The 13,696-nt window shown below is 46.8% G+C and overlaps 1 protein-coding gene across 1 annotated transcript; it reads right to left on the bottom strand.

Annotated features, from left to right (window-relative positions):
* Positions 1 to 7,792: 7,792 nt before the first annotated feature.
* Positions 7,793 to 13,289, bottom strand: LOC106566226 (amphoterin-induced protein 3). The gene has a single exon (XM_082959520.1). It carries the CDS (start codon positions 11,016 to 11,018, stop codon positions 9,087 to 9,089), a length of 1,932 nt encoding a protein of 643 aa, XP_082815646.1. The 5' UTR covers positions 11,019 to 13,289; the 3' UTR covers positions 7,793 to 9,086.
* Between the last annotated feature and the right edge of the window lie 407 nt (positions 13,290 to 13,696).

The raw sequence follows: 13,696 nt of genomic DNA, 5'->3' as shown, positions 1-13,696 counted from the left end.
GAGGAGGAGGTGAAGGGAGCTGGCTGGCTGCTGGGAGGTTGTAATGAGGGATACTGTCTGTGGGGTGGAGGAGGTGGAGGAGGAGGTGCAGGGAGCTGGCTGGCTGCTGGGAGGTTGTAATGAGGGATACTGTCTGTGGGGTGGAGGAGGAGGAGGAGGAGGAGGAGGTCTTTATTTAGTTGTTGAATGCTATAGTGATATATCATTTTTTGTTGATTGTCCTCAAGATTTTAAGCTGTTCTGTGTTGACTAGCAAACCGCTTTATTATTATCATTTTGCCAAGTAATGTAAATAGACCCATTCTACCTATATTTACTCTCATTGTTAATGCTGTTTAATGTGACGATGTGCCAACACAGAGTTCCTTTATTCTTGTTTTGCATTTTTAAGTAACTTATTCCCCTTTTAATTTTCATTCTTTCCTCCTAAGTATTCCCTCTTTTCGTTTAGTTCTCGTCGGTCGTAGATACATTGAGTTAATCGGTTGTTCAATTTCTTAATTTCCTCCAATCACTGTGATGCTAGCCGCAGTATTTCATTTTTAATACCCAATCACACGGAGCCAGGCAGCCAGTAACGCACCATCAACATCCATCTCTAACACAGCCATTTACCGTCCAGGCCCTGGCCCTGGCCCTGGCGACGTCACACATGATTATATACACTAGCTGGATCAGGAAAACAGGAATGTTTCTTTACGAATAAGAGAGACATGAAAACCGAAGCGTTAATTGAAAATATCAGTGTTGAAAAGGAATCCAGCACAGAATGTATCTACTTAAAGAGGCAATAGAACACACATATATATATATATACTCCATCTGGATTCATGGCTGTAGTCTTTATATTTACCAGGCCACTGAGCTAAAAAGGTTTTCTACTGGAGACCAGAGAATAGGAGAGGGAGAGGGAGAGGAGAGAGGGAGAGGAGTGGAAAGAGGGAGGAGACAGGAGAGGAAAGAGGGACAGGAAAGGGGAGAGTGGAGAGGAAAGGAGACAGGAGGGAGAGGAGAGAGGGAGAGGAGAGAGAATAGGAGAGGAGAGAGGGAGAGGAGTGGAAAGAGGGAGGAGACAGGAGAGGAAAGAGGGACAGGAAAGGGGAGAGTGGAGAGGAAAGGAGACAGGAGGGAGAGGAGAGAGGGAGAGGAGTGGAAAGAGGGAGGAGATAGGAGAGGAAAGAGGGACAGGAAAGGGTAGAGTGGAGAGGAAAGGAGACAGGAGGGAGAGGAGAGAGGGAGGGAGGGGAGAGTAAAAAAAAAAATAGACAGAAGAGGAGACTGAAATGACTGAGGCACTTAGCTCCAAACCTGAACGGACGGGAGGAGAGTCTCTCTCTCACTCAACACAGCTCAAATGGTCAATAACCAGATCTCCTCACACACGATCTGTGGCTCAAATTCAAGTCCCGCTGAGACTGTTCAGCCAGCCATGGAACCATCACACTGGGTTGACACGTGTGATCTCGATTGTTGTCTGCTACTTCTAAAAGAGAGACACAATCTTCTTTTTAGTGGGCCGTGTGTTGTGTTCATGTCTTTACCTATGTTTGTTTGAGAGGAGGCCAGAGCAGGCCAAGCACTACTGTAAAACATCCAATAATTTGTGGGTTTAGTACATTTTGGTTTAGTAAATGTGGGTCTAGTAAATGTGGGTCTAGTACATGTGGGTTTTGAAAATGTGGGTTAAGTAAATGTGGGTCTAGGAAATGTGGGTCTAGTAAATGTGGGTCTAGTAAATGTGGGTTTTGGAAATGTGGGTTTAGGAAATGTGGGTCTAGGAAATGTGGGTTTAGGAAATGTGGGTTTAGGAAATGTGGGTTTAGTAAATGTGGGTTTAGGAAATGTGGGTCTAGTAAATGTGGGTTTAGTAAACTTGGGTCTAGGAAATGTGGGTCTAGGAAATGTGGGTCTAGTAAATGTGAGTTTAGCAAATGTGGGTTTAGTAAATGTGAGTTTAGCAAATGTGGGTTTCGTAAATGTGGGTCTAGTAAATGTGGGTTTTGAAAATGTGGGTCTAGTAAATGTGGGTCTAGTACATGTGGGTTTAGTACATGTGGTTTTAGAAAATGTGGGTTTAGAAAATGTGGGTTTAGTACATGTGGGTTTAGTACATGTGGGTTTAGAAAATGTGGGTCTAGTAAATGTGGGTTTAGTACACGTGGGTCTAGTAAATGTGGGTTTTGAAAATGTGGGTTTAGTAAATGTGGGTTTAGTAAATGTGGGTCTAGTAAATGTGGGTTTAGTAAATGCTACACTACTTGTACTTTCCTTCTTTCCTGTTCTCACCCACACACTGAAACAAACACACTGAAACACACATTATGGAGCATCATAACCCCTGCTTCATGTACGGCGACAACATGAGAAAAAAGTATTTAGTCAGCCACCAATTGTGCAAGTTCTCCCACTTAAAAAGATGAGAGAGGCCTGTAATTTTCATCATAGGTACACGTCAACTATGACAGACAAAATGAGAAAAAAATCCAGAAAATCACATTGTAGGATGTTTTATGAATTTATTTGCAAATTATGGTGGAAAATAAGTATTTGGTCACCTACAAACAAGCAAGATTTCTGGCTCTCACAGACCTGTAACTTCTTCTTTAAGAGGCTCCTCTGTCCTCCACTCGTTACCTGTATTAATGGCACCTGTTTGAACTTGTTATCAGCATAAAAGACACCTGTCCACAACCTCAAACAGTCACACTCCAAACTCCACTATGGCCAAGACCAAAGAGCTGTCAAAGGACACCAGAAACAAAATTGTAGACCTGCACCAGGCTGGGAAGACGGAATCTGCAATAGGTAAGCAGCTTGGTTTGAAGAAATCAACTGTGGGAGCAATTATTAGGAAATGGAAGACATACAAGACCACTGATAATCACCCTCGATCTGGGGCTCCACGCAAGATCTCACCCGTGGGGTCAAAATTATCACAAGAACGGTGAGCAAAAATCCCAGAACCACACGGGGGGACCTAGTGAATGACCTGCAGAGAGCTGGGACCAAAGTAACAAAACCTACCATCAGTAACACACTACGCCGCCAGGGACTCAAATCCTGCAGTGCCAGACGTGTCCCCCTGCTTAAGCCAGTACATGTCCAGGCCCGTCTGAAGTTTGCTAGAGAGCATTTGGATGATCCAGAAGAGGATTGGGAGAATGTCATATGGTCAGATGAAACCAAAATATAACTTATTGGTAAAATCTCAACTCGTCGTGTTTGGAGGACAAAGAATGCTGAGTTGCATCCAAAGAACACCACACCTACTGTGAAGCATGGGGGTGGAAACATCATGCTTTGGGGCTGTCTTTCTGCAAAGGGACCAGGACGACTGATCCGTGTAAAGGAAAGAATCAATGGGGCCATGTATCGTGAGATTTTGAGTGAAAACCTTCCATCAGCAAGGGCATTGAAGATGAAACGTGGCTGGGTCTTTCAGCATGACAATGATCCCAAACACACCGCCCGGGCAACGAAGGAGTGGCTTCGTAAGAAGCATTTCAAGGTCCTGGAGTGGCCTAGCCAGTCTCCAGATCTCAACCCCATAGAAAATCTTTGGAGGGAGTTGAAAGTCCGTGTTGCCCAGCGACAGCCCCAAAACATCACTGCTCTAGAGGAGATCTGCATGGAGGAATGGGCCAAAATACCAGCAACAGTGTGTGAAAACCTTGTGAAGACTTACAGAAAACGTTTGACCTGTGTCATTGCCAACAAAGGGTATATAACAAAGTATTGAGATACACTTTTGTTATTGACCAAATACTTATTTTCCACCATAATTTGCAAATAAATTCATTAAAAAACCTACAATGTGATTTTCTGGATTTTTTTTCTTCTCATTTTGTCTTTCATAGTTGAAGTGTACCTATGATGAAAATTACAGGCCTCTCTCATCTTTTTAAGTGGGAGAACTTGCACAATTGGTGGCTGACTAAATACTGTTTTGCTCCACTGTAAATATTGGGCAGAGACGGAAACAGTTAGTTAGACTATTCTTCATTCTAGCAAACCCCCAGCACTCCCATCACTTCTCATTCTTATCCAGAGTAACGTGTGTGTGTGAGAGTGTGTTTTGTGTGTGTATATGCACTTAAGAATGTGTGAGCGCATAATTGTGTGGTGTGTGTGTGTGTGTGTGGTGTGTGTGTGTGTGTGTGTGTGTGTGTGTGTGTGTGTGTGTGTTCGGTGTCATTGTGTGACAGTATATTGACCTGGGTGGTCATTATATTGTATGACAGTATATTGACCTGGGTGGTTGTAGGTTTTTAAATTATATCAATTTCAACCATTTATATTTTCCAGTGATGAAGACATGGATGTCTCATTGTATGCTGGGGTATGCAAAATTGCTCAACTTTGAGCACCCATCAGTAGAAATCATACCGGCCCGTATCACATCTCAACAAAACAACCAGCTGACCTGTCTCTGTTTCCGTCTTTACTATATCTCATATTATATATTATATATATATATTAAATTATGTATTATTATTATATATACAGTGGGGGAAAAAGTATTTGATCCCCTGCTGATTTTGTACGATTGCCCACTGACAAAGAAATGATCAGTCTATAATTTTAATGGGAGGTTTATTTGAACAGTGAGAGACAGAATAACAACAAAAATATGGAGAAAAACACATGTCAAAAATGTTATGAATTGATTTGCATTTTAATGAGGGAAATATGTATTTGACCCCCTCTCAATCAGAAAGATTTCTGGCTCCCAGGTGTCTTTTATACAGGTAACGAGCTGAGATTAGGAGCACACTCTTAAAGGGTGTGCTCCTAACCACAACTTGTTACCTGTATAAAAGACACCTGTCCACAGAAGCAATCAATCAATCAGATTCCAAACTCTCCACCATGGCCAAGACCAACGAGCTCTCCAAGGATGTTAGGGACAGGATTGTAGACCTACACAAGGCTGGAATGGGCTACAAGACCATCGCCAAGCAGCTTGGTGAGAAGGTGACAACATTTGGTGTGATTATTCGCAAATGGAAGAAACACAAAAGAACTGTCAATATCCCTCGGCCTGGGGCTCCATGCAAGATCTCACCTCGTGGAGTTGCAATGAGCATGAGAACGGTGAGGAATCAGCCCAGAACTACACGGGAAATTATTGTCAATGATCTCAAGGCAGCTGGGACCATAGTCACCAAGAAAACAATTGGTAACACACTACGCCGTAAAGGACTGAAATCCGGCAGCGCCCGCAAGGTCCCCTTGCTCACGAAAGCACATATACATGCCCGTCTGAAGTTTGTCAATGAACATCTGAATGATTCAGAGGACAACTGGGTGAAAATGTTGTGGTCAGATGAGACGAAAATGGAGCTCTTTGGCATCAACTCAACTCGCCGTGTTTGGAGGAGGAGGAATGCTGCCTATGACCCCAAGAACACCATCACCACCGTCAAACATGGAGGTGGAAACATTATGCTTTGGGGGTGTTTTTCTGCTAAGGGGACAGGACAACTTCACCGCATCATTTGACGGGGCCATGTACTGTCAAATCTTGGGTGAGAACCTCCTTCCCTCAGCCAGGGCATTGAAAATGGGTCGTGGATGGGTGTTCCAGCATGACAATGACCCAAAACACACGGCCAAGGCAACAAAGGAGTGGCTCAAGAAGAAGCACATTAAGGTTCTGGAGTGGCCTAGCCAGTCTCCAGACCTTAATCCCAAAGAAAATCTGTGGAGGGAGCTGAAGGTTCGAGTTTCCAAACGTCAGCCTCGAAACCTTAATGACTTGGAGAAGATCAGCAAAGAGGAGTGGGACAAAATCCCTCCTGAGATGTGTGCAAACTTGATGGCCATCTACAAGAAAAGTCTGACCTCTGTGATTACCAACAAGGATTTTGACACCAAGTACTAAGTCATGTTTTGCAGAGGGGTCAAATACACTGCTCAAAAAAATAAAGGGAACACTAAAATAACACATCCTAGATCTGAATGAATGAAATAATCTTATTAAATACTTTTTTCTTTACATAGTTGAATGTGCTGACAACAAAATCACTCAAAAATAATCAATGGAAATCCAATTTATCAACCCATGGAGGTCTGGATTTGGAGTCACACTCAAAATTAAAGTGGAAAACCACACTACAGGCTGATCCAACTTTGATGTAATGTCCTTAAAACAAGTTAAAATTAGGCTCAGTAGTGTGTGTGGCCTCCACGTGCCTGTATGACCTCCCTACAACGCCTGGGCATGCTCCTGATGAGGTGGCGTATGGTCTCCTGAGGGATCTCCTCCCAGACCTGGACTAAAGCATCCGCCAATTCCTGGACAGTCTGTGGTGCAACGTGGCGTTGGTGGATGGAGCGAGACATGATGTCCCAGATGTGCTCAGTTGGATTCAGGTCTGGGGAACGGGCGGGCCAGTCCATAGCATCAATGCCTTCCTCTTGCAGGAACTGCTGACACACTCCAGCCACATGAGGTCTAGCATTATGTTGCATTAGGAGGAACCCAGGGCCAACCGCACCAGCATATGGTCTCACAAGGGGTCTGAGGATCTCATCTCGGTACCTAATGGCAGTCAGGCTACCTCTGGCGAGCACATGGAGGGCTGTGCGGCCCCCCCAAAGAAATGCCACCCCACACCATGACTGCCCCACCACCAAACCGGTCATGCTGGAGGATGTTGCAGGCAGCAGAACGTTCTCCATGGCGTCTCCAGACTCTGTCACATCTGTCACGTGCTCAGTGTGAACCTGCTTTCATCTGTAAAGAGCACAGGGCGCCAGTGGCGAATTTGCCAATCTTGGTGTTCTCTGGCAAATGCCAAACGACCTGCACGGTGTTGGGCTGTAAGCACAACCCCCACCTGTGGATGTTGGGCCCTCATACCACCCTCATGGAGTCTGTTTCTGACCGTTTGAGCAGACACATGCACATTTCTGGCCTGCCGGAGGTCATTTTGCAGGGCTCTGGCAGTGTTCCTCCTGCTCCTCCTTGCACAAAGGCGGAGGTAGCGGTCCTGCTGCTGGGTTGTTGCCCTCCTATGGCCTCCTCCACGTCTCCTGATGTACTGGCCTGTCTCCTGGTAGCGCCTCCATGCTCTAGACAATACGCTGACAGACACAGCAAACCTTCTTGCCACAGCTCGCATTGATGTGCCATCCTTGATGAGCTGCACTACCTGAGCCACTTGTGTGAGTTGTAGACTTCGTCTCATGCTACCACTAGAGTGAAAGCACCACCAGCATTCAAAAGTGACCAAAACATCAGCCAGGAAGCATAGGAACTGAGAAGTGGTCTGTGGTCCCCACCTGCAGAACCACTCCTTTATTGGGGGTGTCTTGCTAATTGCCCATAATTTCCACCTGTTGTCTATTCCATTTGCACAACAGCATGTGAAATGTATTGTCAGTGTTGCTTCCTAAGTGGACAGTTTGATTTCACAGAAGTGTGATTGACTTGGAGTTACATTGTGTTGTTTAAGTGTTCCCTTTATTTTTTTGAGCAGTGTACTTATTTCCCTCATTAAAATGCAAATCAATTTATAACATTTTTGACATGCGTTTTTCTGGATTTCTTTGTTGTTATTCTGTCTCTCACTGTTCATATAAACCTACCATTAAAATTATAGACTGATAATTTCTTTGTAAGTGGGCAAAAGTACAAAATCAGCAGGGATCAAATACTTTTTCCCCCCATTGTATATCATATTATAACTCGTAAAGACTTGAGTATAAACACAAGTCAACACACATACACTTCCCCTAATCTTGGCCACAGACACGTGACAATAACAAGGCAGAAGACATTTACCTCTGCGGTCCAATAAGCTTTATTAACTAATGGGAATTTATTAATTAAGATGTATTAACTGATTGAGAGAGAAAGGATGTGTGTGAAAGAGAGAGAGGAAGTAGGGAGGGGGAGAAGTGTGAGGGAGGAGAAGGGTGTTTGGGTACGTGGTGATGGAGGAGGTAAATAATTCCAGTTGGAAAACAACAAGCTGTCTGTTTTTGGAAAGTCCTTTCAATCTAGTGACACATTTACCATAACTTTAGTTATTTGGCACTTTTGTCACTCAATATTCCGTATTTGTCAGTGTAGCAACCAACATGGCTGAACGTCAATAAGAAACTTGTTCAACAGCAACAACCCCCTCTATCTCCTCTCATCGTAATCACAGCTGTTCAACCGTTCTACACACATACTGTATTTTCTGTTTATTCCTTTTCTTTGTAATCAACAGCAAAGGTATTCAACAGGGTTACAGTGGGGTTTCAAATGACATTTTCTCTATCGTACTTACTTCTAAAGTGTATAATTTATAGATCTGATTCTGATAATCTGACTTGCTATAAAAAAAAACTTTTCAAGATGTACAATTATGGCTGATAGATTTTATGTTTCTAGACAAAGCATCCATACAGTAGATATGGTTTATTGAAGGGTTCAAGCCGTGCTAAGAGGGACAGCTCTATCCTGTTTTGTTTTGTTATAGATATTCACCCAGTGTTGGGTTACAAAATTCAGGTAACTTTCCATAAATTCCATGATTTTTCCAGAAATCCTGCTTGGATAATACCCTGATTTCCTTCATATTCCCCCTCGTAATTCCAGGAGTCTTCAAATCTGGATTTCTGAAAAACCACGACACTTTGGGAAAGTCACCCTAACCCAGTGTCTCTGTTTCTCACTCAGTACGCAGGCTCCTTGCAGCTTTACTCCTCTGAAAAGCAGTCCAGTCAAACCTGTCTGGGCCAGTTGAGTTTATGCTGGGTTTTCATTTCTCTGCTCTCTTTCACTGTCTTGCTTTCTGTCTCCCTACCTCCCCTTAATATCTCTATTTCTGCCTCTCTGCCTCTTTCCCTACTCCCTCTCTTTATCTCTGCTGCCTTACCCCTACAATGAGAGGCAGTGTCTAACTCCCTGCCTGGTGGGTAGCCCAACAAACTTTTTCTGGGAGTGGGGTGGAGTAGAGGAGGGAGGTGTTGGGTAGAGGGAAGGTACAGTAGGAGATGGCTGTCTGTCTGGTGTTATGGCACAATGGGTGAGTCAGAAGACTGAGGTGATGGGGTGCCTCAAAACTAAAACCGCCCATTAGCCGGCCGTTCTACACCTCTTTGATGGGCTCCAGAAACACCACATGCTTGTTGTTACTGACCTTGCGGCCTGGGCCCTCAGTGGTGGTGAGTGGGGGGGGGGTCAGGATCGAGGACTGGGCGCTGCACTGGTCGTTGGCGGGGCTGGGGGTACCCGGCGGCGGGGGCTGCTTGCGGCACCAACAGCGGCAGGGGGTCAGGTAGAGGTACATGAGGACCAGGACGAGTGTCGTCACGCACCCTATGAGGGTCGTAAATCCCGTGTTGAAGGGCTCGGCCTCGTCGTGCCGCATCAACACTGTCACGTTGACCTCCCATGACTCGTTCCTCTTGACTGTGTCAAAGACCTTGCACCAGTACACGCCGGAGTCCTCAACTTGTGCTGATACGATCTCCAGGCTGCCATTGGCATGCATGCGGAGAGTGCCGTTGTTCTCCGGCGGAGCACCGGCTCCATGGTGAGGCGACACCCACAGGTAGGTCAGGTGCTGTCCTCTGAGTGTGGTGTGACAGTCCAGAACCACGCCATCTCCTTCGTACACCAGCAGGCTGCCCTCAGGCTCCCTGACAACTCCAGCCACCGCCGAACTGCAGTTTAAGTTCAGTTCAAAGAAGCGTCTGTGCTGGAAAAACTTAACGGAGGCCTTGCGTTCCCCATACACCAGGCAGGTGTACTCCTCACGAAAATCCCTGATGGAGGTGAATCCTTTCAGTTCCCAGCGCCGGAACATGTTGTACATTTTGCACTCGCAGATCAGGGTGTTGTTATGAAGGAAGAGTCCACTCTGCAAGGCCACCGGCAGGGTCTCGATGTCCACCAGGGGGAGTTTGGACATGCTGTTGGAGGACAGGTCCATGGTGGCCAGGAAGGGATGGCTGTCCTCCTGGATGGAGAAGAATGGGAAGTCCGTGAGGTGGTTATGGCTGATGTAGGCCTTGCGCAGGTTGCCGAGCGCAGCCAGGGCCTTGCTCTCCACCCGAACAATGCGGTTGTTGAAGAGCAGCAGCTCCTCCAATCCTGTCAGCTCCAGGAAGTAGTGCACATCCACTTTGTCTAGCTGATTGGACGACAGGTCCAGTTGCCGTAGCGAGCTGCTGTTCCGGAAGGTTCCGGCCTCGAGGCATTTCAGCCGGTTGTGAGCCAGGCGGAGGCACTCCAGACGGGGCAGCGTGGCAAAGCTTCCCTCCTTCAACTCAGTCAGGTGGTTGTAGTTGAGGTCTAGGGTGGTGATGTATGCGTGCAGCATGGAGGGCAGCGCCTTCAGACCCTGGTCGGCGCAGCTGAGGATGTCGGAGCAACACAGGCATCCCTTGGGACAGCTGCTGACCTCGGCCTCAGCCTCACTAGCCCCGACCTCAGCCACATCCCCGGCCTCACTAGCCCCGACCCCAGCCAAACAAGTCCCAAAACTGGCCTCAGCCCCAGGTCCGGCCTCATCCCCGGCCTCAGCCCCAACCCCAGCTTTAGCCCTGACCCCAGCACCGACCCCAGAATCAGCCCCGACCCCAGCCTCAGTCACAGCCTCAGCCCCAGCCCCAACCCCAGCCTCAGCTCTGACCTCAGCCTTAGCCATGACCCCAGCCCCAACCCCAGAATCAGCCCCGACCCCAGCCTTAGCCCCGACCTCAGCCACGACCCCAGCCTCAGCCACAGCTTCACCCCCGACCCCAGCCTCAGCCCCGACCCCGGCCTCAGCTCCGGCCTCAGCCCCAACTCCAGCATCAACCCAGACCCCGGCCTCAGCCCCGGCCTCAGCCCCGACCCCAGCATCAGCCCAGACCCCAGCCCCAACCCCAGCATCAGTCCCCGTCTCGGCCTCAGCCCAGACCTCATCCTCAGCCCAGACCTCAGCCTCAGCTACCTGCTGTTGCAGCAGCAACACTAGGAGGAGAGGGTTCAACACCAGCACCAGAGGGGCAGCTACACTCTGAGACCAGAACATGGTACCGATGTGACGGGAGAGTGGCCAGGCGTGGAATCTGTACGTCCGTCCGTGGGGCTTGGTTAGGTGCACGGTCTCTGTTTTGGTGAGTGTAAAGTCTCTCTATGTCTCAATAGGAGTTTGGTTGGTGCTTTCTCTCTCTTTCTCTCTCTGTCTCTATGTCTCCCTCTCTGTTTCCCAATGGGAGTGGAGTTGGGAGTTGTTGTACTGTTTCTGTCTCAACAGGAGCTTGGATTGGTTGGGGAATATGGCAGCTACAGTTAATAACAGCAGTAGATTGACAGCTGCCAGAACGGCCTGCCTTTCCACTGGGCCGGAAAAACAGAGAGGAGAAAATAACTAGTTCAATAGCCTCAAAGGTCACTCTGTCCCTGCCCTGGTTGGGTTTGGGGCTCAAAGGTCACTCAGTCCCTGCCCTGGTTGGGTTTGGGGCTCAAAGGTCACTCAGTCCCTGCCCTGGTTGGGTTTGGGGCTCAAAGGTCACTCAGTCCCTGCCCTGGTTGGGTTTGGGGCTCAAAGGTCACTCAGTCCCTGCCCTGGTTGGGTTTGGGGCTCAAAGGTCACTCAGTCCCTGCCCTGGTTGGGTTTGGGGCTCAAAGGTCACTCAGTCCCTGCCCTGGTTGGGTTTGTTAATTTCATGTGACGGAAAGATGAGGGGAATACAATGATCCCTGACGAAAAGCCCATGATCATTATTTGGCTCTGGGGATGTACTGATCTTCTGCATCACAGCTCAGTGATAGCTGAAAGTGGTTTAGGTTTACTGTACTTCTGCATCACCGCTCAGTGATAGCTGAAAGTGGATTAGGGTTAATGTACTTCTGCATCACAGCTCAGTAATAGCTGAAAGTGGATTAAGTTTATACTCCTCACCTACTCAAAAGTCCATAAATACCATGTCAATGTCTCATTAGATCCACTCTTGGAACTGTTGCTGTGGCAGTACTCATCAGACACCCTGTTAAAACTGTACGCTGGTCTGACGACTTCCTCTCTCTTCAGAGCTATAATAAAAACACGTGGAAAGGCTGCTAGAGTCCTGCTGGAATCCTCTCTCTTAATGGTCCTTGGTAAGCTTTATAGACAAGCCATTCTGTTGTAGTTCTTTTTCCGTTTCAAAGAAGAATACTTTATTGTCCATTTATTATCTTTACGGTCCACGGAAGTGGACAGTTGTAGTTCTCTCTCCAGCGAGCTGAAGAAATCAGCTTTAAAGAGTCAACTTATTCTCCGATAAAGTTTATCTTAGCTTTTTTTTTTCTTTTGAAAAATGAACACCTGCTTTGATGTCAACACCATGTCTGGGGAAGACGTAGTCCACTGCCGTCTCCTCTCCCTCTCGTGACCTTTTTCTTTATGTTATAATCTAATGTCCTTTTATCCAGTCAGACGAGTCACTAACCCAGCTGTCTGCGACAGACAGTGCGGGCACAGAGAGAGCGAGGGATGGGTTTGAAAAAAGTCAGCATTCTGTCCAGCCCACTTAACACATTCATATAGCCAGCTGCACAGATAGGCAGTTCAGGTTTCACTCACCCCTCTCTCTCTCTTGGTCAATACAAACAATCTTCTCTCTCCTTGAGCTGGCGGATGATTTATCGAACGAAGCCCAATATTATTTATAGAAACACCCTCCTCAGGAGCCCAGTATCCGTTATAGAAAAAAAACTGACTCTCCTTGATAGTAGGCAACCAAAACCTCCAGAATCTTCTGTCTTCCCGTCTTCTCCTCCGATCACACAAGAAGGAGTCTTTTAGAAAAGATAAGCTGCACACTCTGCTGCAATAAACGTAATAAATAATTGACTCTCATCGTCAGGGTTTTATCTGAGACACCGGTGTCCAAAAGAAAAGTTGTAAAACTAGTTGAGTGTTTTCCTCTGCTCAGGTTGTCTGTAGTATGCTACAGTTTAGGATGATGATATACTGTAGTATCCAGTGAAACATCTACGATAGGACAGGTTGCTGTAGTATCCAGTGAGATGAGTGTGAGGGAGGGCTGTGACTTCGTCTCTGTGTGGCTGCTCTGCGTTGTGTCGTGTGTGTGGAGCTGCTTCTGGTCCTATCCCACCGCTACACTACGCATCTCACTCTCACTCTCTCTCTCTAGCTCTCTCTCTCTCTCTCTTGCTCTTTCTCTCGCTCTCTCTCTCTCTCGCTCTCTTTCGCGCTCTCGCTCTCTCTCTTGCTCTCTCTCTCTCTCTCTCGTGCTCTCTCTCACCATCTCTCGCGCTCTCATTTAATCCTCCCTGCGTTTGAGCTTGTCCCTCCCGCTTTCCACCCCATTCACTGTGAAGTTTGACTGCTCTCTCCCTCAGCCTCATATGGCGCCTCCTTCACAATCTCTCTCTCTCTCGCTCTTCTCTCCCTCTCACTATCTCTCTCTCTCTCTCTTTCTCTCGCTCTTTCTCTTCCTCTTCCTCTCCCTATCTCTCTCTTTCAATTCAAGGGGCTTTATGGGCATGGGAAACATATGTTTACATTGCCAAAGCAAGTGAAATAAATAAACAAAAGTGAAAAAAAACAATCAGAAATGAACAGTAAACATTACACTCACAAAAGTTTCGACATAATAGAGACATTTCAAATGTTATATTATGGACATGTACAGTGTTGTAACAATGTGCAAATATTTTAAAATAAATTAACATAAATATGGGTTGTATTTACAATCGTGT

Source organism: Salmo salar, chromosome 12 (genome assembly GCF_965601325.2).
Source record: "Salmo salar chromosome 12, fSalSal1, whole genome shotgun sequence".
In the NCBI taxonomy this organism is placed as follows: Eukaryota; Metazoa; Chordata; class Actinopteri; order Salmoniformes; family Salmonidae; genus Salmo; species Salmo salar.
This window is presented reverse-complemented; position numbering and strand designations above follow the sequence as displayed.